The sequence below is a fragment of the Lynx rufus genome, unplaced genomic scaffold, assembly GCF_022079265.1.
Source record: "Lynx rufus isolate CCGP_SWC_20201006 ecotype Redwood Valley unplaced genomic scaffold, mLynRuf1.p SCAF_4, whole genome shotgun sequence".
NCBI classification, from domain to species: domain Eukaryota; kingdom Metazoa; phylum Chordata; class Mammalia; order Carnivora; family Felidae; genus Lynx; species Lynx rufus.
In genome coordinates this window covers 124,035,032-124,062,922 of record NW_025814856.1, presented here as the reverse complement: position 1 = coordinate 124,062,922, position 27,891 = coordinate 124,035,032, and the positions used below count along the sequence as shown (strand labels likewise).

Here is a 27,891-nt window from a genome sequence, read left to right as displayed (position 1 = left end):
TCTCATCATGGCTGTGTGCTAAGATGGTGCTGAGTATTTCCCACATTTCATCACCCGCCCTGACACCCTTGAGAGGTAAGTATTGTGACTTAAATGTGCACGTGACAAAAATGACTTGGAAAGGTTTGGTAACACAGCAGAGGAGCCAGGACTCCAGATGAGGTCTGTCTGACTCGAAAGCCTGTGCTCTTTCCGCCTGCCATGACAGAAAACTGGTGTCAAGAGGACAGGAGTAGGATCACAGAGGGACTTGTTCTTTGGGGGTAGGCACGTTTGGTCCCTGATGTGTGAATGAGCATTCATTGGTTGGGAAAAGTGGAGACGGCCATGAAGGTCAAAAGAGGGCGTGAATAAAGGCTTGGGGTGGGAAAGTGTCCAGAGTGGGACCCACAGGTAGAGAGTTCAGGATGCTTGGTATGCAGGGCTGTAGGGGGATGGGTGGGAGTCAAAGGCCAGAAGGGTGGCTGGGGCCACATTGTGCAGGGCCCTGGCATCTGGGCATAGACTCTGTGCTGTGGAGCAGGCCATGGGGAGACTACAGATAAGACTACAAGATAGGACAAGATGGAAGACTGAAAACTCAGATGCCTTCAGAGGCCAGGCAGTAGCATAAACCAGGCCGTAGGCTGGTTCGTACTTGCTGAGGGTGCTTTGTGCCAGGCACTATTCTGAGTTCTCTAGCCTTCTGAGAATAAGGCTGCTGGAAGCTGCCTTCAGGGAGCTTATACCCTCTTGTGTCTGTGTTTGTGATGGAGAAGTGTGTCAACTCCAGATAGTGACAGGTGCTTGAGAGAGGATGATGGTCAGGGTAGACTCTGGGGCCATGCCATTTGGGTTGAGACCTGACAGGTGAGGGGGCTGCTGTTCCAGGGATGAGATCTGTAAGAGGCAGGGTATGTGGTGGTTCAGGGCAAGACGCTGGAACTAGACTGCCCAGTGAGGACTCTGGCTCTGCCATTTGCCAGCTGTGTGGCCTTGGGAATGTCACCTAACCTCTCTGTGTCTCAGATACCTTATCTATGAAGTGGGGATAACAATAGCACTACCCGTTAGGGTCATTAAGAGGACTGCATGAGTTATCACATGTAAAATGTTTAGACTGGCACCTGGACATGGAAGGGCCTGGAAGGGGAGCCACTGCTGTTAGAATCCTTGTTACCAGTTGTAGCACAGCATTCCAAGCAGGAGAAGCAAGTGACATGGGAATATCCTTTGGGAGGGAGAACGGAGGCTGGTGTAGCTAGATCTTAGCCAATTAGCAGATGCGAAGAGAAGGTGAGGTCAGATCAGGGAGGGATGTGTCGGCAGCGATTTGAACACCACGAGAAGTGCTGGTGGGTTTTAAGTGGGGAAGTCATGCAGTCTGATGGGCTGGTGGTGCAAGGAGAAGGGGCACGAGTGGAGTGGGAGACTCTGGGATGGTGTTGGGGTCATCTAAACAGAGGGCCCTGGATGCTTGGGCTGGAGTTTTAGGTGAGAGGAGCTAGAAGGAGTGGTGGGAGTTAGGGTATGTTTTAGAGGTAAGGCCTATAGGGTTTATACATTACTATTGTGTCCTGGTCCACTGTGGTGCAGAAGGGAGGGTAGGGAAGGGTGATAGCATTTGCTGAGATGGGCAATCCTGGGGGAGAGCAGATTTCTGGCAGAAACACAATTCTGCTTGTACGGCTTGAGAGTCCTAATGCATGTGTCTCAGGTAGGCAGCTGGGACCAGAGCCGTCTGGTGTGAGCAGCAGGGATCTGTGCAACTGTGAACCGTTCCCAAGGGGATTCGGATCACTTAAACACTGTGCTTGCCAAGCTCAATACACCTGCCTCCAATTTGTGACCCCCAAATGGTTCCCAAACTTCCATCCAGCTGAGAAGATCGATTGCCAAGCTAAGAGCACGCCTTTAACTGGTTGGTAGCAGGGATCTTTGGCTCCTGCAGGGGATGGCTCTTAGCGGCAGGGTGGTCTCTGTCCCAGGCCCTCTGTGCCTTCACGACTGGACCTGGCTGCCTCCACTCCTTCTCCAGTCCTTCACTCAGCAGCCGAGTATGCAGGCCGGAGGGAAATCCCACGGGAAGATGTCGGCTCTGCTGTGGGGAGCTGAGTCCAGTGGGCATGTGAGTTCCTTGCCCAAGGGTACAGTTTTTTCTGTGTCTAGTTTTATTTGTTTGATGCATTTGATCTGCTCAGCCTGCAGCCGGTCAGTAAAGACGTGATGATCTACGTTGCTGGACAGCATAGTGCCTGCGGCGCACACCTGAGCCACGTTTGGGAGGAGCCAGGCATGCGCACTAGCTGTCTTGAGCTCAAGGTCCTGCAAAGAGCGTGCATGAAGACGGAGTGGCTCTAGTTCGTCCTGGCTGGGAGGTTCACTTCTTACCTCGGATCTGAGCAGCTCTTTGCTCATTTTGGTCTTTGCACCCTGCTGGTGGCACGCTCCGGGTGGGGAGTGATTTTCTAGTTCAGCTCTGTTCTTTTTCACGCCCACTGAGGCAGATGAGTTTCCCTCTCCCTCTCTGCTTGGACCCTCCTTCTCACATGCACACACTCTCAGAATCTGTCCTTAAGTACGTTTCAAGGTCCTGCTGTGAACAGTTCTTTCTCACAAAATTGCTGGGGGGAAAAAAACAACCAGGGAATTGGACGTTAAATTCCATCGTGTACATTTTCAAAACCACACTGGGGCTTTCCAAGGGGCTCTCAGAAAGTGTGCTTGGCTATTTCTTTTCAAAGTGGGTTATGTCCTTTAACACTTCTTTATTCAGAGTGGGGTTTGTGGGCCAGCACCAACGACATCACCTGGGAGCTTGTCTGAAATGCAAAGTTTCAGGCCCCACTCCTGCACTGGAACAAGATCCTCAAGTGATTTTTATGCACAGAAAAGTCTGAGGTGTGGTACTTCAGACAGCAGTCTTCTGGAAAACACTCAGTCCGTTTGGATGATTCCTGATTATACAGTACAGAAAATGGTTCCCAGGTGCCCTTTGTCTCCTGGGAAGGTGGGGATTTGGCTTAGCCTGGAGATCATCGTGGAGGTGAATGTTGTTAAGCAGTGGGTTGCTGAGGCTTATTTAAAATGACACATGTATTCTCTTCTTTTGGCAGTGATTTAAATGACTTGACTTTTGTGAGTGAAGACCTCTGGTTATTTTTGTCAAAGGAGGAGGGAACAGGGAGTGTCAGTCGGGGTCGAGGGGGCTCAAGGGTATGACAGTTGTCATCAAATGTTGAATGAGCCCTCAGATTTCATCATCATGAAGAAGAACCTTCTAAGGTTGTAGAACAGGTTAAAGGTGAAGGGGCCCGTCTCCAGAGGGGCAGTTGGGGTGTTGCAGGGGATCCAAGCAGGGCATATGGGGTTGGATCAGACCTCTTTTTTAAAAAAATTATTATTTTTTTTTAAATTTTAAAAATTTTATTTTTGAGAGAGAAAGAGCACGAACAGGGGAGGGGCAGGGAGAGAGACAGGGACAGAGGATCCGAAATGGGCTCTGCACTGACAGCAGAGAGCCCGACATGGGGCAAGAACTCATGAACCGTGAGATCATAACCTGAGCTCAATTCGAATGCTTAGCCAATGGAGCCACCCAGGTGCCCCAAGGATCAGACATCTTTTAATGCGCGTTCCAGCCGTGTGAACCACAGAAGAGAGAAGGACTCATATAACTGAGTTTCGAGCCCAGCTTTCCCATTTACTGGCCCTGATTTGGGCAAGTTACTTCACTTTTCTAAAGCCTCAGTTCCCTCATCTGAAGATAGGGATGATAATACTTGCCTTGTGGGATGGTGTGAAAATTAAATGACAATTATGGTTGTAAAGTTCCCATCAGGGCCTAACATGACATACGGGTGTAATGCATTTTTGTGTCCCTCCTCTTCTTCTGTATACTTTTCTTTGCCCTGTCTGGGGTGGACTGTAATTAGTTAACAGTTTGAGCAGCCAGCTTGATATTGGATTTTAATCTCATAAAGTTCTGATTCTTGTTCTTCTGTGAACAAGGACTTTCATTTAGCATTCAACAGAGTTTGGATCATGTCACATATTAATATTATGTTTCCCCAACTTGGCCTCAGGCTCTGTGAGGTCAGGGCCTGGTACCCTGGCCAGGTGGTTTCCGCAGAAATACCACGCACCATGATACATCCTTATTGCAACAACTCCAGTAATCTGTGTCAGAAAGCTCAGTGCCTGACCACTGGGTCTCAGCTGGACTCCTAGCCACCCAAGGGCCAGTAATGTCCATCCCTGCATCCACAGCAATGGGGAAGAGGGCGCTCAAGGGGGACTCAATAGAGGTTAATAAATTGTTTGATCTACGTCACAGGAAGCTATGGAAAGTCAGTTTGAAACCTGACAACTTGGAAAGAGGGATCAGGGAAAGGAAGTAAGGAAGTGATTGAAATAAGTAAATTTCACTTTTTTATTAATATCCCACTCTTTTCCATAAAGGATTGGTGCATATAGCAAAATAGAAAGCAATATATAATTTGTGGGATGAGGGAGGATATAGATAAATAAACAAATGTATAAAATCAGGACCAGAGAAGAAAGAAATACATTTCATGAGTCTTCCCATATGACCCAAATTCCTTCAAATTAAAAAAAAAATAATAAAGACAATATGTTTTCCAAGCAATCTTCTCAGGTTGGCAAAGGTTTCTTTGATTTTTCTCTCTGTGTTTTTTTGCGCCCTGGTCTGAGTGAGCGGGTGAGCCATTCTGCCCTCTGGCAGGCAAGCCTTGCCCTCTGTAAGGGTTTGCCCATTACCCTAGGAAAGGAGGGGTCTGGAAGGTGTGCTATCCCTGCCACTTTCAAGTTATCAGCCCTGATGAGTCATCACTACAAATTGGTTTTATTTTCTTTTGTGCAAGAGCTTGATTCAGAGTTGATTTGACAGCCAAATTGGCCTGGAAGGTATAATGAGGCAATGCTGAGCATTTCTGAATACAGAAGGGGAGACAGGAACAGGCTGCGGTGTGGTGATATCTTTTATGTCATTGGGGCACAAATTCCACCTGGATTACAGAGCTCTGTTCCACCTAAGGAACAGGAGAGCAGGGTGCCTTCCTTTGTGAGCTTTTAACTTGAGGCTACGTAGGGGGGAGACGAGGGGCTCTCCCGCCGGGTCTGGGTTTCTTGGTAGTAGGGCTCAGGAAATAGTATTAACATTTGGGGAAGTGTGATGGGTAGCACAGGGGTTAAAAGCGCTGGCTCTGGAGTAAGGCAGCACTGGATTCAATTTCCAGACCTGCCGCTCGCTAGTCGTTTCATCTCAGGCAATTTACTTAAGTTCTCAAACACTCAGTTTCCACATCTGGAAAATGGGAAAATGATAGCACTATCCTAAGAGAGTTGCTGTGAAGATAAAATTCGGTATTTATGCGGAATTATACGGTATTATATAGCTAGCATTTCTCATTTTTAGCAACCGTAATTATGTATTTTATGTAAGTAATTAACTCTATTTGTGAATTATACATTTTGTGGCCCTATTCTTTTATGTGTCATCTAATCTGGTAGGGATTTTCCCATTTACCCATCTACCCATCCCCACCCTTCCTCCCCCAGCCTCCTCCGCCCCCACCCCCGTGACAGGCTTTGAGGATACGTCAGACACCAGAAGCCTTCTCAACAAGCACTTGAGTCAGCCATCCTCAATTAGAGTTAAACATTTTTATGCTTAAAATGGATCCTGGAGTTGTCAGGCATTGATATTTATCAAACCCAGTGGGGGAAAAAGAAGCCAGACTCTTTACTTCACTCAGGACCCATCACTGTGTGAGAGTTGAAGAGATTGACTTCATCCCTTTTTCTGAGAATGCTGGGCTTGGAGCTGGAGAAACAGATGATGTTTCTGACTCTGTTACTTGGCTTTGGACTGATTTTGGACAAGTTGCTTGATCTCTCGGAGTCTCAGTTTCCTTACCTGTTGAAGAGAATAGGTCGTGTCTCCTGAGGCTGTTTTTCTAAGTTGTAGTGCTTCTCATGCTAACATGAATTCGATTGTTTCTATTCCCTTGTTACTACTTTCTACCTAGAGAGGGTTTAAGAGGGCTAGGGAGTGGGCTGGTAGCTGGGGCTCTGGCAGGAACATGGCATGAAGCTCCTTCCTTTGTACCTAGTGTCTCCCCCTTCTGGAGGCCATTGCTGTGAGTCCTCACTCCCGCACCCACTCACAAAAGGATTCCTCTCTACTGAGAATCTCCTGGGCTTGTGTCAGGTATGAGATCCCAGGCAGGTGACTTCTTCCACTCTCTGCAGGCCAGTGTGTGGCTCTCACCAGGGCTAGAGGCATGAGGGAGAGGGGCAGGCCTTAGTAAGACTTTTTTTCTAGGTGTAGCCTTCTCTGGAGCATGGCTTCTATCTTTCTACCCTTCTTGGAAGGCAAAGAGGAAATGGGAAAGATGGAATGAACATGGGCTTCAGAGCCAGGTACACCTGGATTTGGATGGGAGTTCTGCCACACAATGGTGTGGTCTTAGAAAAGTTACCTGACAGTTCTGAATTCCAGTGGCCTGAATATTTATCAAATGGGAATGTCAGTCTTACTCAGTATGAAGGGCAGGGGCCATGTCTGGTTGTTCACAGCTTTACTACCTGATATCTACAGTTTAGTCAGTGCTTGATAAATATTTCTACGTGCTGAATTGATACTTACAGGGCTTACTGTGTGCTAATGTCCTTGTGCCTTCCCCCTCCACTTCTCCTTCCAATTCTTGGCCCCATTGCACTCTGCGTGGTAGGTTGTTACAAGGTTAGTCATTGATTCATACGATAAAAATTGTGTGCCAGGTGTTTAGGCACTGGGGATGTAGTAGTTCTTCCACCGGCAGAGAATCATGCTCTGAGTTTGGGTCATGTCACCATGATCATGTGATCATGATCATGACCTTCTTTCCTGGTGCTTGTTCAGAGAATCCCTTGTAGTGGAAGGAGAAAGGCAATAAGCCCAGTGAGTAAAGTGCAGAGCATATGAGAAGGTGACAGTGCTGTGGGGAGGACCAGAGCAGGGAAGGGGAATGGGGGCAGAGGAAGAGCGGGGAGTCAGGAGGCGTGGCCTTAGTAATGTAGTCATGGAGGGTCTTACTTAGAAGGTGATAATGGTGATCTTGGACCAAGTCTTTCTCCCCAGCATTCCATCCAGTTTCCTTTGCTGTTGCTTGGGTCTTTGCGAGTTGACGGCAATGTGAGGTGAGCAAACATCTGTGAGCAGTTCTGAGCTTCACCTTTTACAGTAACTTGGGAACCTCATTACAAGCCTCTCTTTTCTGGGAGTTCCTTGTGCCTGGCTTTCTAGCCCCTAGGCTTCCCAAAGGAATTCACCTTGAGAGGGTCCATGGACCGGCCTCAGAGATTGTGGCAAAGCAGCAGATAGCCAATGCATCGGGCAGGTTTCCTTTCAGGAAGCCAGGCTCTGTTCCCGGCTTGTTTGCTCACTGTGTTTTCACCCGGGTACCGAGCACCCCAGCTGCGTTTATACACCCCCAGGTGCCAGAGCTTTCAAAACAAGGGTGGTAGTATTTTTGGTGCTAGTTTTGGTTACAAAGCAGTGTGCACCTGCCCAGGCCACCACCGCAACTGCTTGGACCACCCTCCCTTCCTGTTCTCATGGGCTGGATTGTTTGTAGCTTAGCTGGGACATCAGTGCCACCTTCACTGCCTGGGGTTGGGGTACTCATTGTCCTGAGTTAACTTCCTGTCTCACTTGCCTCCCTCTCTCTTGTCTCCGTGGCAAACCCTTCCTTTAAGATTTGCTTCTGGCCATTTTTTGCGGGGAGGCAGGGGGATATACAACAGACACACAACAGACATACCACAGACATAGCTTTTGAGGCCATTGATTAAAATCCATACTCCTGTTCCCACTTGCAGGGGTTCTGATTCAGTGTTTCTGGGATGGGGCTAAGGAATCTGGATCATCGTCATCATCATTATCATCACGATTTTAAAGTCCATTCCTTAGCTCATCAGGCTGGGATAAACCCAGATTGAAAGGCATAGTTTGCTTCCCTAATTTATTTGTATGTGAAGGCTGAGAGTGAAATCTCTTGTTACAGTCCACTCAGACTCTAGCCCAGTGCCAAGCTCACGGTTGGTGCACAGTATGCATGTGTTGAAGGTTGGAGGCAATCCTTCTATAAGAAACCTTCGCAATGTGAAGAGTTGCTCACTAATTGGTCCCCATAGTTATGTTTGCAATCTTAACAGTTGCTTTTTTTCTTAAAGCAGAGGTATGTCTCTGTTGAGGATTTTAATGACAAAACAAAAGCATCCTGAAAAGAAGAACTGAAAAGCAGTAATTACTTTTTGAAGGAATTTGAGACACACCTTCCTCCCTAAAGGTTGCTTTGGTAAAGGTGTATGAAGTTGCACCATTTATTAGTACTTCTCAGTTGCTCAGTGGAATCATCTGGGAGCTTAACAGGTATCCATGCTTGGGTCCCATCCCCAAGGCTCTGTTTAATTGGTCTGGGGTATGGCCTAGACATCAGGATTTTTAAAAGTTCCCTAGGTAGTTCTTTTTTTTAATTTTCATTTTTTAGCTTATTTATTTTGACAGAGACAGAGACAGCATGGCGGGGTGGTATAGAGAGAGAGAGAAGGAGAGAGAGAATCCCAAGCAGGCTCTGTGCTGCCAGTGTGGAGCTCAAAGTGGGACTCGAACCCTGAAACTGTGAAATCACGATCTGAGCCAAAACCAAGAGCCAGATGCCTAACTGACTGAGCCACTCAGGTGCCCTCCCCCCACCCCCAAATTCCCTGGGCAATTCTAATGTGCGACAAGGGTTGCAAATCCCTGATTTAGAAAGTGTGGAACTCCTTGGAGAGCAGATGGGAGATTCGTTTTCTGGACTCTTTATAGGGAATCGTCTGGGACTAGAGATGGAAAGTCCCCTGGATTCTGTGATCCCAAACTCCTCTGGAATCTGAATCTAAAATGTAATTTATATAAATAGATAAATAGACATACACACACAATATCTAAAATTTTAATGTGTATCAAATAATAGACAACTTTTTCCTACCCCTTTAATAAGAACAGTTTTCCTGATTATAAACATGGTCCATGATTATCATAAACTGTTAGGTTTATGCAGAAAAGTATAAAATAGATTAAAAGTCATCCCAAATGCTAGGATGCAGAAGAAATAACTGTTAATATATCTAGCGCACATCTTTCCACTCCTTTCTCTGTACCCATATAGACACGTAGCCTAGATATACAAGTCAACATCATATGTACTGGTCTGTATGTTTTGCCCAACAGTATGATACGGATAAGTTTCCTTAAATCTACATAATTATTTTTATGAGATTTTGCCAAATTCAAGCTCTAATTGCATCTGATAAATGGAACATCTACTCTGTTGTTAAAGCTTGCTGTATATTTTTTAAAAAATAAAAGGCAAACAGCAGAGGACTCTTCCACTGGCCAAGAAGCCCAGGTGTGTCCCAACAGTCTGTGGAGGCTGCCTGGGAAGTTTGTGGGCTGGGGACAAAGGGCTCAGTGAGCTTGGCCAAAACCACTTTTTGTAGTGCTGGTCTCTGTTGAGTTTTAGTTTCATTCAAAACAACTTTTATTTTCATTTGCCTTGTGGACCATGCAGAGAATATAGAAAGCCCAATGTAGACCAGCAAAGAGCTGCCTCCTGAGCATGCAGGAGACAGAACCACCCATAGCGGGCGTCCCAGTGGTGAGCCATTACTGGCCGGTGGACTGGACAGCCGCTCAGTTATTCAGAGAAGCCTACAATCTAAATTTTGTATTTGAAGTCTCTTGATTTTTAAATGTAGATGATTGTTTAAAAATTTAAAACATTGTGGGGCCAAACAACACACCTGGGCCTTTTTATTATCCTCTGGAAGCCAGTCTTAGGTTCCTGGTCTACTAAGCCATCTGCGGCAGTGGTATGGATTCGGTCTACTTGATTTAGTTTTTTTTTTTTTAATGTTTATTTATTTTTGAGAGAGAGAGACAGAGAGAGAGAGAGAGAGTGTGTGAGCAGGGGAGGGGCAGAGAGAGAAGGACACAACAGAATCTGAAGCAGGCTCCAGGCTCTGAGCTGTCAGCGCAGAGCCTGACGTGGAGCTCAAATTCACAAATGATGAGATCATGACCTGAGCTGAAGTCTGACACTTAACTGACTGAGCCACCCAGGTGCCCCTACTTGATTTAGTTCTGAAAACACTGACCCTGTGTGTTATTCTGTGTGGCGCTCACTCTGTGTTCAGAAGACTGAAAATACAAAGGTGCTAAGTTATGATCCTTGTCTTGGGTGGGGTAGGTTGTAGTTGAGAGGAGCTTTTCTCAAAATTTGGTCCCCAGGCCAGCTCCTCAGTATCACCTGGGAACTTGTTAGAAATGCAGATTCTCACTGAGTCAGAATTTTTACTTTAACAAACCCTGCAGTCTATTCTAACCAACCTTCCTGCTTGTTCTGATGCCTGCTAAAGTTTGCTAACTACTGTCTGGGAAGGGAGTTGGGTGTATGCAGAGATCAATGGGATGGAGAAGCTGTGATGAGCGTCAGGGAAGCTTTTCAGAAATGAATGTCTCCACCTGAATCTTGCAGGATGAGTGTGACTTGGCAGGTGAGGCAGTGGGGAGGCGTGTCCTGGGGAGGGAGGGTGTGTGTAGGGCGTGTTTAGGAATTTTCAGAGTATGTGACTGAAGGATGCTCTGGCAAATAGAGTGAGCTGAGAAGAATAGGTGAGGCCAGGTGTTCGATGACCAGGTCAGGTTAGCTGGATTGTGTCTTGTAAGTGTTGGGACATCGCTGGAGACCTTTAAGTAGGGGAGGGTGGTGCTGGGTCTATGTTTAGGAAAATAATCCTGCTGGCATGGTTCAGATTCCTTCTGGGTAGAAACAAGTCTCTTGGTACTCCACTGGCCTAGATCTCGATTCCTGCCTCTCCTGGTCTGACTTGGATCTGGGTCAGCAATTCCCATCCTTGGAAAGGGTGGTGGGGAGAGGAGGTAAAAGCCCTGGAGTGAGGAAACAGCCATCGCTGCAGTGTAAAATGGTGACAGTATTGTCACTGCTCCTCTTCCTTCCCACAGGGAAGATGCTCACTCTCCAAGCTGAACAATTTCGTGGCTGCTGGTGTTCACAGCAATGGAAGTGGTTTTTGTTTTTCTACTTTAAAAGTAGCCCATCAGGGGCGCCTGGGTGGCGCAGTCGGTTAAGCGTCCGACTTCAGCCAGGTCACGATCTCGCACTCCGTGAGTTCGAGCCCCGCGTCGGGCTCTGGGCTGATGGCTCAGAGCCTGTTTCTGATTCTGTGTCTCCCTCTCTCTCTGCCCCTCCCCCGTTCATACTCTGTCTCTCTCTGTCCCAAAAATAAATAAACGTTGAAAAAAAAATTAAAAAAAAAGTAGCCCATCAGTTTCTGCAGCAAATATTTTGGGGGAAGAAACCCTTGCTCTGTTTCTTTAAAGAAGGATCTCTGGAGAGGAAACAGTTTGAACTCAAGGCCAGGGAAACTCATGTCAGTACCTAAGGAGGGCTTGCTCCTCTCTGCCTCTCTTACCCTCTTCCTTTTGGAAATGCTGGGGTGTGGGAGGTAACGGAGGCAGGTAATGTCACACCCCCCTTCCCCCGTTGTTTTTTTTTTTTTTTTCAACGTTTATTTATTTTTGGGACAGAGAGAGACAGAGCATGAACGGGGGAGGGGCAGAGAGAGAGGGAGACACAGAATCGGAAACAGGTTCCAGGCTCTGAGCCATCAGCCCAGAGCCCGACGCGGGGCTCGAACTCCCGGACCGCGAGATCGTGACCTGGCTGAAGTCGGACGCTTAACCGACTGCGCCACCCAGGCGCCCCTACCCCCGTTGTTTTTTTAATAACATCTTGTTTGTCATCCACAAAGAGAGTGAAGACAATGGGCCATGCAAATGACAGGAAAGTAGACTGAGTTTGGATCCATGAACTTTAAAAATCTGTCCACATGTAGTGAATTGTGAAATCTTTACCTTTGTGAGAGGGTGAAAAGAATTTTTTCACTCCTTCCATGCTTTGCAAAATTGATGTAATGTTTATGAAGTAGTTATTTCTTTTGTCCCGCTGCTGCAACTTTGCATACATTAATGATTACTTTAGCACCCCTTTTATTCTGCCTGTCTAATGAGTGTTTTTTTCTAAGCTGAAATGAACAGGTTTTTCCAGTTGATTGCTTTGGGTGTTCTGTTCAAGTTGACCACAACTATCGTGCCTGTTTACTATGAATATATAAAACAAGCAAGCTATAATCCTTATGGGCATTAAAAGTGATATTTAAAGTGAATGAAACTTGTGTTTCCACTTAATGATTGATCTCATTTTTCTTCACAAAGGTGGTGTTCATAAATATAGGGGATATTAATTATGACTCTGTCCACATGCCAAATTATTTAGACGCTTATCAGAGGAGGGTAAAGTGCCCTGCTGAGAAGCTTTAAGGGTAGGGTTTTCTAGAGCAGTTCTCTGAAGAATTTTCTTGATCCCCTCTTTTGAACTCCCTTGTTTGTTAGTGTCTAAAGTTAAATATCTTTCTTAATAAAAACTAACCCTGTTGTTACCTTCTGAAATCCTGTCTTGGCTTTGGCCCTATCCATCTGAGCATAGTGGTTTTATGTTAAGTGGTTGGGGTGCATTTATGTGTTTTAAGACAGCCTGATAAGTGGAAGCTTGAACCAGAAGGACGTACACAGGTTTGGAAGTCAGACATTCATGCCTCTTAATGTGTGGGTGCAAGCCACTTTCCACCTTGAGGCATAGGAAATTACAAATTGCTTAGGTCCTCTCCAGCTTTATTTAAATGCACTTAATCAAAATGATGAAGACATCTGTCCTCATTTAGACATTGAGAGCAGCAATGGAAATATAGACAGAGAATATAGGCAGAGTGAATATAGACAGAGTGAAGTTGCTTTTATTTTCTTACGAAGATCCTCAAACATAGTTTAATGTGAAATCCCCCAGAGGATTAGCTGTAGGTTGGGCATATTCTGTGGACATATGTGCCTTGCTTTTATTGCATTGTCTGCTTTTCTTTTTCAGTCGCAAATGAAGCTGGGGACAAGCCTGCCAGACCACTTGCCCGCTTCTCTCGTGAGTAGATCTTGTTTCACTCCTTTCCTGGGCTCCTTCAGAGGCTTTATTGCCTGCGCAGTCCACACTTGTAATCCTGCCAGCTGTCAGTAAAACACTGTCGATAATAGAGTAATATAGGAAATGTCTTTAATGGGTTAATATTTCATTTGAGCCCCATCGTGGGTGAGCTATTCATTGCTATTGCCCTTTCAACCCTTAGAGCTGTAGTTTAGCAAACTGTGCTTTAGGGTTTTGCTCTTCAAAGTGGGGTCCTGGGAGCAGGAGGATTGGCATTGCCTGGGGACTTTGAGAAATGCAGAGCCCCAGACCCACTGAATCAGTATCTGAATTTAACAAATCCCTAGGTGATTTCTGTGCACATTTGAATTTGAGAACTGTTGCCCTGGGAGTCCTCTCAGAGAGTTCTGCACTCAGGGGCGGGCTTTTTATGACGACAGCATGAGGAAGAGTATGTAAAATGCTTGTAGTTGCCAAGGTCCACACATGTGTGAAAGCATCGTCACCACCCACAGTGGATTTCTGGGCTAGCTCCACTGGCTTTACCTTATTTAGGTGACATTTTGAAGCTTGTGTGAAATTTACCTCACTTAGGTGACATTTTGAAGCTTGTGTGAAATTTACCTCACTTAGGTGACATTTTGAAGCTTGTGTGAACATTGTGAAGATAGGTTGAATGCTTTTCCTTGGGCACAGGGATCCCTGTAAGGGCCTTGGAGCTCCCCATCAATTTCACTTGGCTCTTTTGTCTGTAGGTCTTGATCATTAGTGGGAGAACGGGAGTCAAAAGCCTCTCAGTGTTTTCTGTGCCAGGGTGATCAGCAAACTATGCGGCAAGTGAATGCTCTCTCTGGAATGAAAACCCAGATTGCAACAAGGGAGCAGAAATACCAGAGGTTGAGCGGGGCTGGGTGGAGATGCTCCCCGAACCAGACAGGCATGGAGTGGAGAAATGGTGGAGCAGGAAATCAAAACAGGAGGATTTTTCTTTCCAGCACCAGCACGACTTGCTCGCTTTCACTTAGAGTAATTTCACTGAAACTTTCTGGGCCTCAGTTTTCTCCCTCTGAAAAATAGGGAATCCGTACCCATCTTCTCTCCTTTATAAAAAAGTTACCTTCTTTGGAAGTCATGGCACACAAATTCCCTGTCATGGCCTTATTTCCTAAGGTGGATCGAGTTTTGGGTGTGGATACCGTCATAGTAAGCCTTAATGTGTAGAATCAAAAGTATAATTTTTCTATTTAGAGGGCCTTCTTCTAAATTCTGCCTTCCAGTTCTTTTGGGAAGGCTTCAAAACTTTGGGATTGGTTCCTAGAAATGGCTTTTATAGAACTGTAATAATAGATGATAATGTGAGAGCATTAAGTGCTCACATTTTAGAAGGTGTGTAATAAAACACTCCTTTCTCACTTCCCTCCTACCTGGAACCATTACTTCCCAAAATAAGCATTTCATCCCACGGCTCAATGAGGATGATGAATATGCCTTTAGTCCCTTTGTTTCTTGATCTCCCAAGCAGTAGTCAGGCAAGTTAATAAGCTGAAATGGTAACCCAACCACGCCGGGCACACTGTGCTGCGTGCATCTCCTCGGGAGTCCCCGAAGTTTTGATGCTCATCAGGAGATGTAGGAAGGGGACGGGATGGGGGCCTTTCACCGTGAAGCCAGAATGAAACCTGGAGCAGCCGGTCCCTTCCCAGATAGAAGAGGGTGACTTCACTTGTAAATGGCTTCCACAACTTCTGAGTTGTGTGTCTGGGTTGAAAAGAGGATATGTCACTTGAAAGCTTATTCGTAGGAGATAAGTGAAGAGATGAAAGAAAAAATATCCTTTTAGGAAAAAAAGTAATTAGTGACAAACCAATTAAGTTGGGCTGATTCTGTGATTCTGGACCAAAAAAAAAAAGGAAAAAAATTTCCTGCCAGTGCATTGTCCTGGAAAAAAAAAATTAGATGGCACATTAGCTACTAAATTTTTTTGTAGCAAATACTAGATGGAAAATAGGAGGTGGATTTTAGGAAGAAAAAAATATTTTTAAAGTTTATTTCTTTATTTTTGAGAGAGAGAGAGAGAGAGAGAGAGAGAGAGAGAGAGAGACAGCATGAGTGGGGGAAGGGCAGAGAGAGAGAGGGAGAGAGAATCCCAAGCAGGCTCCAAGTTGTCAGCACAGAGCGTGACATGGGGCTTGATCCCAAAACCTGTGAAATCATGAGCTGAAATCAAGGGTTGGGTGCTTAACTGCCTGAGCCACCCAGGCACCCCATATATATAGTTTTTGGTGGAGGCTCTGGGGATTGAACAGGGCATAATGAAGAAAAAAATTCTTAAAAAAAATTTTTTTTAAGCATTTATTTATTATTGAGAGACAGAGAGACACAGAGCATGAGCAGGGGAGGGGCACAGAGAGGGAGACACAGAATCCGAAGCAGGCTCCAGGCTCTGAGCTGTCAGCACAGAGCCTGACATGGGGCTTGAACTCACAAACCGCAAGATCCTGACCTGAGCCGAAGTTGGACACTTAACCGACTGAGCCACCCAGGTGCCCCAAGAAAAAGATAATTCTTAATGTAGCATTGTCTAATTGAGACTTTACTTACCAAATTGAAAATGACCTTGAAGGTGTGATATGGTGTGAATGGAATGTTCACTTTGGGAAGAGTGGAAGGATTTGGTTGACAGACTTTTCTTTGGAGGCCAGAAGATGAAATACTGTGACACTCTAATTTTTGCCCCCACTGAGACACACAGAAAGCCCTGACAGTGTGCACTACCCAGCATGGATTTAGGCTAGATGGGAGTGGGCAATGAGAACATAGGTTGGAGATGCTCTGAAAGCTGGACTCAAGAGGTGGGGTGGTCAGCAGAAAGAGCTCAGGGTGGGAAGGAGGGGAGCGGGTCCACTGGCCTCCCAAGTCATCCCAGGGGTTTCATTCCCTTTGTGGGGTCTCACATTCTGATTCCTTATTCTTCTGGAATATGCTGCTCATTTCTCCAGAGATTTTGCCCATGCTTGAATCAATATACTTTTCTTGGCTTCCCCATATTGCAACAGAGGTGAACTGTGTTGATTATATTAAGAGATCCCAAAAGAGAAGCAGAGGGAAGTAGAGTGTAGAACTCATGAAAACATCTAGCTTTTCCAAGGGCTGGTTTCTGATCATGCTTGACCAGTTGGTTTGCCAGCCTTGCAGGCCTTATTCTGGTCACTTCTGCAATACAACCCATCCCCGGCTTTCTTCTTGGAACCTCTGTCTCTCAGAGGCTGACACCACCACCCAGAACCACTGAACCTTCCTCAAAGAAGTTGATGCCAAAGCCCATGGGTCAAGCTCAGTTCCTGTCACCTTTAGACTGGAGACACTTAATATGCCATGAAATAGCAGTGCTGTGGTTGTGGACTCTGTGGAGTGACTTCTGTGAGTCTCTGGATCCTATCATGGCCGCTTCATCACCCCGTCCCCATCATTTTATGCTTAACAGTGGCTTTTGACCTTAATTAGAGCATTTGACTAACAGCCACAGGCATGGAGAGTAACCAGAAAGTCATTCTTCTAGGAATGGAGGTGAGGAAGGAGAAGGAAGGAGACGGGGAGGGGGATGAGATTCCAAAGCAGTGGAGAATATTATCTTTCCCTCCAAAACCTACAGAAAAATGACAGTGTCCAAGAGAATGAGGAACTGAGAGTGACCCTGACTGTAAGGTACTGTATGAGTCCAAGGCATGTTGGCTTTGGACCAACAGATGGTTTAGAATGGCACCCATTATGAGGCTAGCTGTCCTGGGGCTGGAGGTCCTGTGTGTGGGGACTTCCTTCCCATGCATCAGAGCCAGGGTGGGGGTGGGGCATGAGCCTGTAGAGCACCTCACCTTGGTCCTGCATGCAAAACTCTCTGACAACCAGTGTCTCCATTTTACAAATGAGGACGACAAAGTTGGGAGAAAACACTGAGAATTTCTCACTGATGGAATTCTAGGTCTCCTAACTCCAAATCCTGGCTGTTCCCAGTGCACATTACTTCTTGGTCTAAGGGCTGGGTTTGCCAGCTCTGTAGCTCAGAGACTAGGGGGTCTGCTATCTTGGTAGTGGAGATGCTCAAACTTTAGCTCAGGGCAGGCATCCTAGACCCACACTATAGTGGCCGTCACTACAGTTCGTTCCATCTGGGTTGGGAAGACCTTTTCCTCAAACATCGCTTCCACCAGCTCACTGATATCAGGAATTCCCTCAAATAAGGGAATCACTTGAAGACTTGAAATGCAAATTCTCTCCAGAGTGAGGACACAGGGTTCATTCTTATTATGGTGAAAATGATTGATATCAGACTTTTTAACTTTTTCCCCCAGACACCGAAAAAATATTCTCAGTGTGTAAACAGAGGGAACAAAAGAGAGGCAATCTGGGGTCAAGCCAAGAGGGGTCTTTGTACTAGCCTAAAGAGTGGACCCTGATTATGGGGAAGCCTTTGAAAGGTTTTCACACTTGGCTGGCAACTCAGCCTTCTGTTGGAGATGGAGGTGACCTCTGGGGACCATGGCTGTGCTGTGAAGAGCTGGACCTTCGGGTGAGGAGCTCCTGGGCCTCCCCTTAGGCTGGGGCTCCTGGACTTCTGGGATGAAGTCAGCTGGTTGTGGGGCTGGGTCCCCTGCTGGCCCAGACATCTGAGATGCTGGCATGGCTACCCTCCAGTGCCATCCTGGAGAGCTTTTCCCTGGAGATGTCTGTCTTATGTGTATGTCAGCCTTTCCAGTAGACAGTAGGCTCCTGGAGGCCAAGGGCCCCACCTGGTTGAGCTGTGTACTAACCTTGCCTGGTGTAGGAATAACTGCTTGTTGAGTGAAGACAAAGGAAACTAGGACCCTCCAGCTCTGTTCCCCACTTCTCTTCCTCATCCTCACCTCATAAGCAGGGGAATGTTATCCCACTGCCGGTACACACACTCCTGAAACCACTCCAGAGCGTGTCCTCAAGGGTCTCCCACACACAAATGTCAAGGTGTTCAGAAGCTATTAAGGGCTCAGGCTCTGGTGTTAGGCCTGGGCTTGGGTTCTCTGTCCCGGAATTCTGAATTGTGTGAATTTGGGCAGGAAACTTACCCCTCTAAGTCACACTTTATGCATTTGGATTCCAGGACGATATTATAACTTATTTCCAGAGTGGTTGTGGTTGATCACATGCCAGGGTGAGTGATAAAATACTTAAAAACATGTGACATGGTCCCCGATCTGTTAGAACAAATATTGGTCATTTGCTCTCTCTCCCTCCTCACCCCCCTTCATTCTCTCCTTCCTTCCTTCCTTCCTTCCTTCCTTCCTTCCTTCCTTCCTTCCTTCCTTCCTCCCTCCCTCCCTCCCTCCCTCCCTCCCTCCCTTCCTTCCTTCCTTCCTTTCTTCCTTCCTTCTTTTCACATATGTTTATTGAAGACTTCTGTGCCGGGCCCTAGAGGCACACACGAGAGTAAGTTTGTTTTCAGAGAGCTCACAATCTGATCAGACAATGCAGAAGTCAGTGGCTCCAGTGTAGTGTGTAGAAGGAAATGCTAGAGATTGTACAAGGAACTTCATGAACCAGATGGAGAGAACTCATCTGACCTGGGATGGGAGTAGATTCAAGGGAGTCCTCCTGGAGGAGATAAGCATTAGCTGAGGTTTGGGGAGTGGGTGGAGGTTAACAGGTAGACAAGGTAACTTCTAATCTTAAAAAAAAAAGGCTTCAAGGTCCATCCATGGTCATTATACTAAGTGAAACAAGTCATACAGAGAAAGACAAATACGTATGGTCTCACTTACATGTAAAATAATACCCAACCCTGCCCCACCACCAAAAAAGCTGAACTTGGAGACAGAGAACAGATTGGTGGTTGCCAGAGGTCGATAGGGGAGGGGATGTGGGGATGGGTGAAATGGGAGAAGGTGGTCAAAAGGTACAAATTTCCAGTTATAAATAAGTCCTGGGGATGTAATGTATAGCGTGGTGATGATAGTTAATAGTACTGTATAGTGTATTTGAAAGTTGCTAAGAGAATAGATCTTAAAAGTTCTTATCACAAGAAAAAAAATTTGTAACTATGTATGGTGACAGATGTTAATTAGACTTTTTGTGGTGATAAGTCCACAATGTGTACAAATAAATCATGTTGTTCACCTGAAACTAAGATGTTATATGTCAATTATATCTTTTTTTTTTTTAATTTTTTTTTCAACGTTTATTTATTTTTGGGACAGAGAGAGACAGAGCATGAACGGGGGAGGGGCAGAGAGAGAGGGAGACACAGAATCGGAAACAGGCTCCAGGCTCTGAGCCATCAGCCCAGAGCCTGACGCGGGGCTCGAACTCCCGGACCGCGAGATAGCGACCTGGCTGAAGTCGGACGCTTAACTGACTGCGCCACCCAGGCACCCCAATATCTTAAAAAAACAACAACAAAAAACCCCAGTACTTTTCAGGGCTGCATGCAGTGTTCAGATATGGCCACAATGTGGCAGCAGAAGCCCAGAATTTGGTGTGCATCTCTACTCTAGGAGACTTAAAAGAGGCAGGCATTCAGTGCAGTGGACTTTTGTGGACTACCCAGGACATTGGAAGAGTCTGTGCAGAGGGAGGTGTTGGCCCCAAAACTTGTGTAGCCGGGAAACTCCATTCTAGAGTTTTTATTACTTCTCTAATTGAGGAGAGAATAATTTCTCCCCTGAGATGAGCAATGGTTGGAAAGAAAATAGTGGGATAAAAGCAGTAAGGAAATGGAGTCTTATTTGACCTCTTTTGCTTTTGGAGGTAAAAATCCAGATAGTGTTGAAAACAGATTATCCTATTGAAGAGCTGGAGTAATTTGGGTGGATGGATGTTAAAGCAAAGGGAGGGTCACTTGCTATATTTGTATTGGGTATATAATGTGGGTGGGTGAATGATCCCCTTCCTTGGGGAGAGAATGGGCAGGGGCAGATAGGGGTGTACAGTGAGGGTGAGTCTTGTCTGGGATTGGGATAGAGGGTGAGCTTGCACCTATTACATGGTGGTGCCCATTGTGGAACCCCAGGGCACACTGAAAATCCTGTCTGACAGAGTGCTAGAGTCCAGCCAGAGAACTTTTTGAAATTGCTGGCCACAGCCAGGGAGGTCTGTTGCAAGCATTAGGAGCTTGAGTTGGAGTTGGATGGGTTATGGAACTATAATAATGAGAAGAAGGAGGAGATAAAATGGGTGGGAAGAAGGGCCGGGAGATGCCGTGAGCAGTGGGCTGTGGCTGGTGGCTGGGTGTTCAGTGTTTTCAGGAGCATGTACTGTGGATGAGCTAGAGCCGTATAAAGGGCCCAGGACAGGGCAGGACCTGGATCTGGAGATTTTCTGATTTGTCTTAAACAAGTCTATTTCTAAAAAGTTCAGATCTTCTATAGAGCTCTAGGTCTCACCTTAACAGTATTTAAGGACTGAATCTCTTCATTTCCCACTTGTTTCAGCAGAAACTGGAATTATAGCTTCAACAATGCCAGTTCTAAAATTTCTATACATGAAGGGTAGTGATCTAGCTCAGTGGTCCTCAAAGTGGGGTCCCTGAAACTTGTTAGAAGTACAAATACTTGGACCCCTTACCAGATTTGCTGAATTGGAAACTCTTGGGGTGGGTCCCAGCAGATGCTAGTGGTGATTCTGATGTATGCCACTTTCAGAACCACTGCTTTAGTTGTGATGGTGGTGGTGAAGGTAGAGGTGGAATCATACAATTAGTATTATTAGTATTATTATTAGTATTTCTCTATAGCCACTTGTAATTAGATATACATACAACAGAGCAAATGTTAACTGCCCTTCTCAAAGAATAGTCTGTTGTTATTTTAAAATAAAAATACTTTTATTTTTATTAAAATAAAATTTTAATAAAATTTTATTAAATTTTAATAAATTAAAATTTAATGGCTGAAGGTGAGTACGGGGAAGAGAGTCTAAAGGTACCCCTACTCAACCCTTGCAACTGGCACTGCTCTGCATCATCTCTTGAATCAAATTCTCTTTCTCTTTCTAAAGCCATCTCCTGCCAACTCCTGTCCTTTCCCCCTTCACAATAAGGTCATTATAAGCCCTTTATTTGCTGGTCCACTGGCCTCTTGCTTGCACCTCCCAGTCACGTGTACCGTCATCCTGAAACTGCAGTTTTTGTCATGACATATTTGTGTTTCAGAACCATAGACAGTTACTCCCCAATGTTTGTTCACCCAAGATCCGTCTGCCTGACCACAAGGGGTTCCAGATTGTATCTTACTCCTTTTCTCCATCTCTTTCATCAGATATAGTTATTATCAGCCAAACAAACCTGTTTGGTTCAGTAAACAGATATATCAACCCATTATCTTACATTTGAACAATTTCAAGTTAGACTAGAACTTAAAAATGATCTAGTCCACCTCACCACCTCATGTAAAATCCAAATCTTCTTTATGGCATCCCTGTCAGGGTGTCATGAGCTGTCTGCAAGAACTGGTCTAATGGGGAAAACTCAGCTTGTCCTGGAAAGGGTTGATGGTTATGGTCATAGTGAAGGCTTGGAGTATAATTGTGTTTGGGGAACTGAGACTCACTTTGATTTTCTCTTTTTGAATGTGTATGATTAGGTCTTTGAATATATCCACTGTATCACTTGGCCCCCAATATGTTAGCCATTGGTTCACCAGTGGACTCTCTGATGATGCTATAAGTAGCTTCCAGGAGCTTGTGGATGATATGTAGCCCACATGTCAGCTGGAGGCTCCTGGCCCATTGAGATCTAGGTAAATAGGCCCAAATTGCTATTGTGTGCCCTTTGGAAGTTCAGAGTGCTCCTTCATGTTTCTGTGAATACCTGGGATGACCTACTATTCTCCTTGACCTGATTTCCTACCTCTGTTGATTGTTTCCTTCTATATGCTCTGGCTGTCTTATCTGCTCTGACATAGACTCAGATGTGGAACAAAGCCCCTTCTCTTCTTTTGGAGTAACCAAAGGCTGTTGGTCAAAGCAGAACTTGACTGAAGATGAGAGATCCACGAGAGAGATTACAATATGCCATTGCATGCAGACAATTATAATTCACAGTCCTGTTCTCAACAGCCCTTTCATCCATCCCACCACCGATGATTTTTTTTAAAGACCACTTTGCCCATGTAGCTCCTGGCCTTCCACCCCTTAGTCCTTCTCCCTACCCTCCTCCTTTCTTTGCCCGTATTTCCATTTCTCTCTTAGGAATTGAAAGGCCCTCCTCCCAGTTTCTCACACAGAGTAGCTTGATCATCACATTAATTGCATTGGTATCTGCTGACACTTTTGCCTTCAGCATTTCATCTCTACTCCTTTTGACTTTTTTTTCCCCTTCATGCAGACTAATTTCTTTTTCCCTAGGGAGAATTGTAATCCAGCTTATTGAGATAATAGCAAATATTTACTTCTTACTACATGTGTACAGGTTTACACAATTTAAAAATCTTATTAGAAATTTTTTGTGTGCAATGCAACCTCAGGGAGGGCAAGGAAGACATGGGTTGGCTATTGCATGCCAAGCACCTCCTCCTTTCCGCTCTCAGTGTATGCTCCTTTGAACAAAGTTAGGGTGAAGTTTCTGGTTTCAGCGAAAGGTGGACTAGGGTAGCCTGAAACCCCTCCATTTTTATAAGCATGTGGAGATGCTGAGTAAAATATTTTTAAAAATACTTTAAAGTGCATAGTTAAACTTGTAATAAAGAAAGGGAACTCTGCAGGTGTAAATGAAGGAGGAATTTAATATTAGTACAGCAAGCTGTACACATGCCTGCTGATTCTGCAGCTATGCTGTGTGGCAGTGATGTTGCCAAGCCCATGGAATCTAGTAGTGTATATGTTGACATCCACACGGGGTAAGGATTTCATGCCTTGGGCAGAGTGGGGAGTTGGATCTGAGACTTTTGCCTGACCTTGGGCTCTTAAAACTTAGATGAAATGGATCATTTCCTTGAGAAACACAAGCCACTACAATTCGCCAGTTGTGAAATAGCCAACAGCTTTATAACTATTAAGAAAATTGAATTAGTAATTAAAAATTCCCCCAAAGAAATCTCCACACCCAGTTAGTTTAACTGGAAAGTTCTACCAAATTTTTAAAGAAAAATTAACAGCAATTCTACATATTCCCTTCCAGAAAATAGGGAGGAGGAAATATTTCCCAATTCATTTTATGAAGTTAGTATTACTCTGATACCAAAACCAGAGAAAGACTATAGATCAATATCCTTATGAATGTAGATATAAAAGTTTAAACAAAATATTAACAAAATGATTCAACAATATAAAAAGAATTGTACATCATGCCTAGTGGGGTTGATTCTCTTTCATCATTGAAAATAAATGTAATTCACCATACTAACAGGCTAAAGAGAAAAAAATCACATGATCATATCAATTGATGTCAAAAAAGCATTTGATGACGTTAAACAGTCATGATAAAAGCTCTTAGGGAAAGAGGAATATACGGGAATGTCCTCAATTTGATAAAGAGCATCTAATACAAACCTACAGCTAACATTATTCTAAGACTGATACTTTCCCCCTAAAATTGGGAACAAGATGAGGATATCTACTCACATCCTTTTATCAACATTGCGTTGAAAGTTGTAGCCAGTGCAATAAGGGAAGAAAATGAAATAAAATGCATACAGTTTAGAAAAGAAGAAATCAAATTGTCTCTGTTTGCAGAAGGCATGATTGTTTATCTAGAAAATTGTCAAGAATCTATTAAAAGCCTTCTAGAACTAATAAGTGAATTCAGCAAGCTTATAAGATATGAGATAAACATAAAATAATCAAAATTAAAAATAAAGTAGTATTTTCAATTGCTCAATAAAAGTGAAATGTATAGGTATAAATCTAACAAAACATGTATATGAGACTTACACGTGGAAAACTACAATGGTGATGAAGTGTCAAAGAAAATCTAAATAAATGGAAAGATAGACTGTATTCATGGATTGGAAGAGTCAACATAGTGAAGATGCCAATCCTCCCTAAATTGATATACAAATTTAACACGATTCCTATGAAAATCCCAAGGAGAGTTTCTGTAGATATAGACAAGTTCGTTTTACAATTTATATGGAAATCTCAAAGGAACTAGAGTAGCTAAAACAATTTTGGGAAAGAAGAATGAGGTGCAAGGAATCAGTCTATTCAATTTCAAACTTAAAGTATACTTACAGTACTAAAGACTAGGTGGTACTGGTAAAAGGATAGATTCATAGTTCAATGGAACAGAATAGAGAAGCCAGAAATAGATTCACACAAATATGCCCAACTGATTTTTGACAAAGGCATAAAAGCAATTTAATAGAGCTAAGATAGCCTTTTCAACAAATGGTGCCAGTGTATTTGGACATTCATAGGCAAAAATACAAACCTCAACCTAAGTCTCAAACTTTATACAAAAATTCACTCAAAGTGGGTTATGGACTTAAAGATAAAACCTTATGCTATGAAACTTTTAGAAAAAAAAAAAAGAAACAGAAAAAAGTCACAGGATTATAAGGGTTGGCAAGAAAGACTTGGAACTAAGAGTATGATTCATAAAAGGAAAACATTGATAAATTGGACTTCACTAACACTAGAAACCTTTGTTCTGCAAAAGACCCTGTTAAGATGTTGAAAAGACAGGCTAGAAAGTGGGAGAAAATATTTGCAAATAATTATGCTATCTAACAGAGTTCTAGTATTATATAAAGAATTCTCAAAACTCAAAAGTAAAAAAGAAAACAAGCCATTCAGAGTATGGCCAAAAGACAGAAAGAGACATTTTACCAAAGCAGATACATAGATGATAAGTAAGTACTTGAAAAGATGTGCAACTTGATTGGCCATTAGGGAAATACAAATTAAAACCACAGTGAGACACAACTACCAGAATAAAAAAATAGTGACCACATCAAATCCTGCAAGGATGCAGAGAACCAGCATCATTCATACATTGCTGGTGGCAAGCCACTTTTAAAAAGTTTGGCTGTTTTTTCTTTGGGGCGCCTGGGTGGCGCAGTCGGTTAAGCGTCCGACATCAGCCAGGTCACGATCTCGCGGTCCGTGAGTTCGAGCCCCGCGTCGGGCTCTGGGCTGATGGCTCGGAGCCTGGAGCCTGTTTCCGATTCTGTGTCTCCCTCTCTCTCTGCCCCTCCCCCGTTCATGCTCTGTCTCTCTCTGTCCCAAAAATAAATAAAAAAACGTTGAAAAAAAATTAAAAAAAAAAAAAGTTTGGCTGTTTTTTCTTAAAAAGTAAACAATGCAACTACCACATGACCCAGGAATTGCACTTCTGGGCATTTATTCCAGAGACACAAAGACACAAAAACCTGTACATGTGACACCTCACACCTGTTAGGATGGCTAGTGTAAAAGAAAAAAAATAAAAGAAAACCCAAAAATATTGGCAAGGATATGGAGAGATTGGAACCCGGTGGGAATGTGAAGTCATGTAGCCGCTATGGAAAACAGTTTGGTAGTTCCTCAAAAACTCAAAAATAGAATTACCGTTTGATCCAGCAATTCTGCTTCTGGGTGTGTACCCCAAAGAACTGGGTAAAGAACTGGGGTGTTATTCACAGTACCGCAGAGGTGGAATCAGCCCAGGTGGATGAATGGATGAACCAAATATCTACAGAAGAAAACGTACATACAGTAGAATGTTATTCATCCTTAAAAAGGAAGGAAATTCTGGCACAAGCTACAACATGGATGCATCTTGAGCCATTATGCTAAGTGCAATAAGCCAGTCACAAAAATATAAGTACTGTATGATTCTACTTACTTGAGGTACTTAAGAGTAGCCAAATTTACAGAGACAGAAAGTAGCATCATGCTTACCAGGGGCTGAGAGGAGGGGACAGTTAGTTTCATGGGGACACAGCTCAGTTATACAAGATGAGAAGAGTTTTGGGGATGAAGGGGGATGGCGGTTGCACAAAAACTTGAAGGTATTTAGTGCCACTGAACTTAGTTACACATAAAAATGGTTAAGATGGTAAATTTCATATTATGTATATTTCACTACAATTAAAAAAAAAACACCTGATGCGAATAGTTATAGAAGTTTAATTCATAATACCCACAGATTAGAAACAACCTAGATTTATTTATCCAGTGTGTGGTTAAACAAACTATAGGGTGTTCATACCATGGAATATTGCTCAGCAATAAAAAGAACAAGCTACTGATGCAACAACACACATGAATCTCCACAGAATTATGCTGCATGAAAAAGCCAATCCCAAAAGGTTATACATATACTGTATGATTCCATGTACACAACATTATCTAAATGAAAAAATTCTAGAAATGGAGAACAGATCAGTGGTTGTCAGGAGTTAGGAGGGAGTGGGCTGGGAGGAAAGTGGTGTGGCTATAGATGGATAACCTGAAGGACCTTTGCCATGGCAATGTTCTGCCTCACTGTCCACATCCTGGTTATGATGTTGTACTATAGTGTTACAAAATGTTACTATTGGGGGAAACTGGGTACATGGGATCTTTGTATTATCTCTTACAAGTGCATGTGAATTTATAATTTTCTCAGAGTAAAATGTTAAAAAAAAAAAAACACACACACACCAGAAGATGATTTTCCATAGCCTATAAGTCAGAATCCTTGGCATATGACATAAGGCCCTTCAAATTCTGGCCCAAGATGACTTCTCCTCTAATGACCTAATTCATTATTTCAGCCTCAGAAAAATGAAATTAGTTGCCCACCCATGCTGTTTTACTCTTCCATGCCTTTGTACATGTGGTTCTGCCTGAAATGTTCTATCCCTCTTATCACCAAGCCAACCCATTCATCTCTCAAAACTCTGGTCGTAGGCCACCTTTTCTGTAAAGCCTAGCCTGACCCCTGGGACAAAATTATCACTTCCTTTGTTTGGTATCAGTATATTTCTACATAGTTGTATTATTACTTGCATCATACTGTATTATAAATATCTCTTTCACGACTATCTCCCTACTAGATTTTTGAGTTCCTTGAAAACAGAAACTGTGCCTTGCTCGTCAGTGCATAGTAAATGTTCAGTAAATGTTTGTTCAATTGGGCTGAAAGCAGAGTGAATAGAAATGTTCCAGATCTGTAACAATTCCAAACAAGGTGATAAAGTCACTTACCACTTGGACAATTCTTAGAGATTCATACTCAATTAACTTGCTTGAAAGAATTCAGATGTATTTTATCTTAGGAGACTCCCCTGACTTACCAGTCACAACTTCCCATGATACCTTCTTTTCAACAAATATTTATGGAGTGCCTATTGTGTGCCACACACTACGTTCCATCCCTCTGCCTTCCCCCAACTGACAGGCAGGTACACTAAGGAGGTGTAGTGGTTCCTGCCATGGTGTGGATTAGGTCTTGGCTGAGCCTTGGGTTGAAACCCAGGCTGGACACATCCAGTTTTGTAGGCTGTAATATGTGCACCTTCAGTGTTCATCAGCCTGCAGATTAAACTATGAACAACTCCCCTGTACTTATGAAATCATGGGAGAAATTATCATGTTCAGAGCTGCACTTCTGGGAACCTATGAAAGAATTGCCTCGTTTCCAGGTCAGTAAACTTTATGAGGCCAGGTTCCCTAGTCCAATAGGGCAAGATAGGAAGAGAGGTCAAGGTGTGAAGCCATTTGCTAAGAAACTGAAGAAAGCCCATGCATGATACAATTGAAGCACATGGAAGGAAGAAAAGACTGAGAAGTTTATTGAAGTTCCTTAGTGTAATTTCTACAGCCTCAGAAGCAGGTATCTTCGACACATGTGAATAACTTTGAAAGGACATTTTGGGTG

At 44.0% G+C, this 27,891-nt stretch overlaps 1 protein-coding gene across 1 annotated transcript in view; it reads left to right on the top strand.

Annotated features, from left to right (window-relative positions):
* The window catches only part of PDE1C (phosphodiesterase 1C), a 476,086-nt gene that overhangs the window by 49,461 nt on the left and 398,734 nt on the right, over positions 1-27,891 (top strand). The window contains exon 2 of the mRNA XM_047095238.1: positions 13,032-13,082. Coding sequence (XP_046951194.1) covers positions 13,032-13,082 — 51 coding nt within the window. The remainder of the gene's footprint in view (positions 1-13,031; positions 13,083-27,891) is intronic.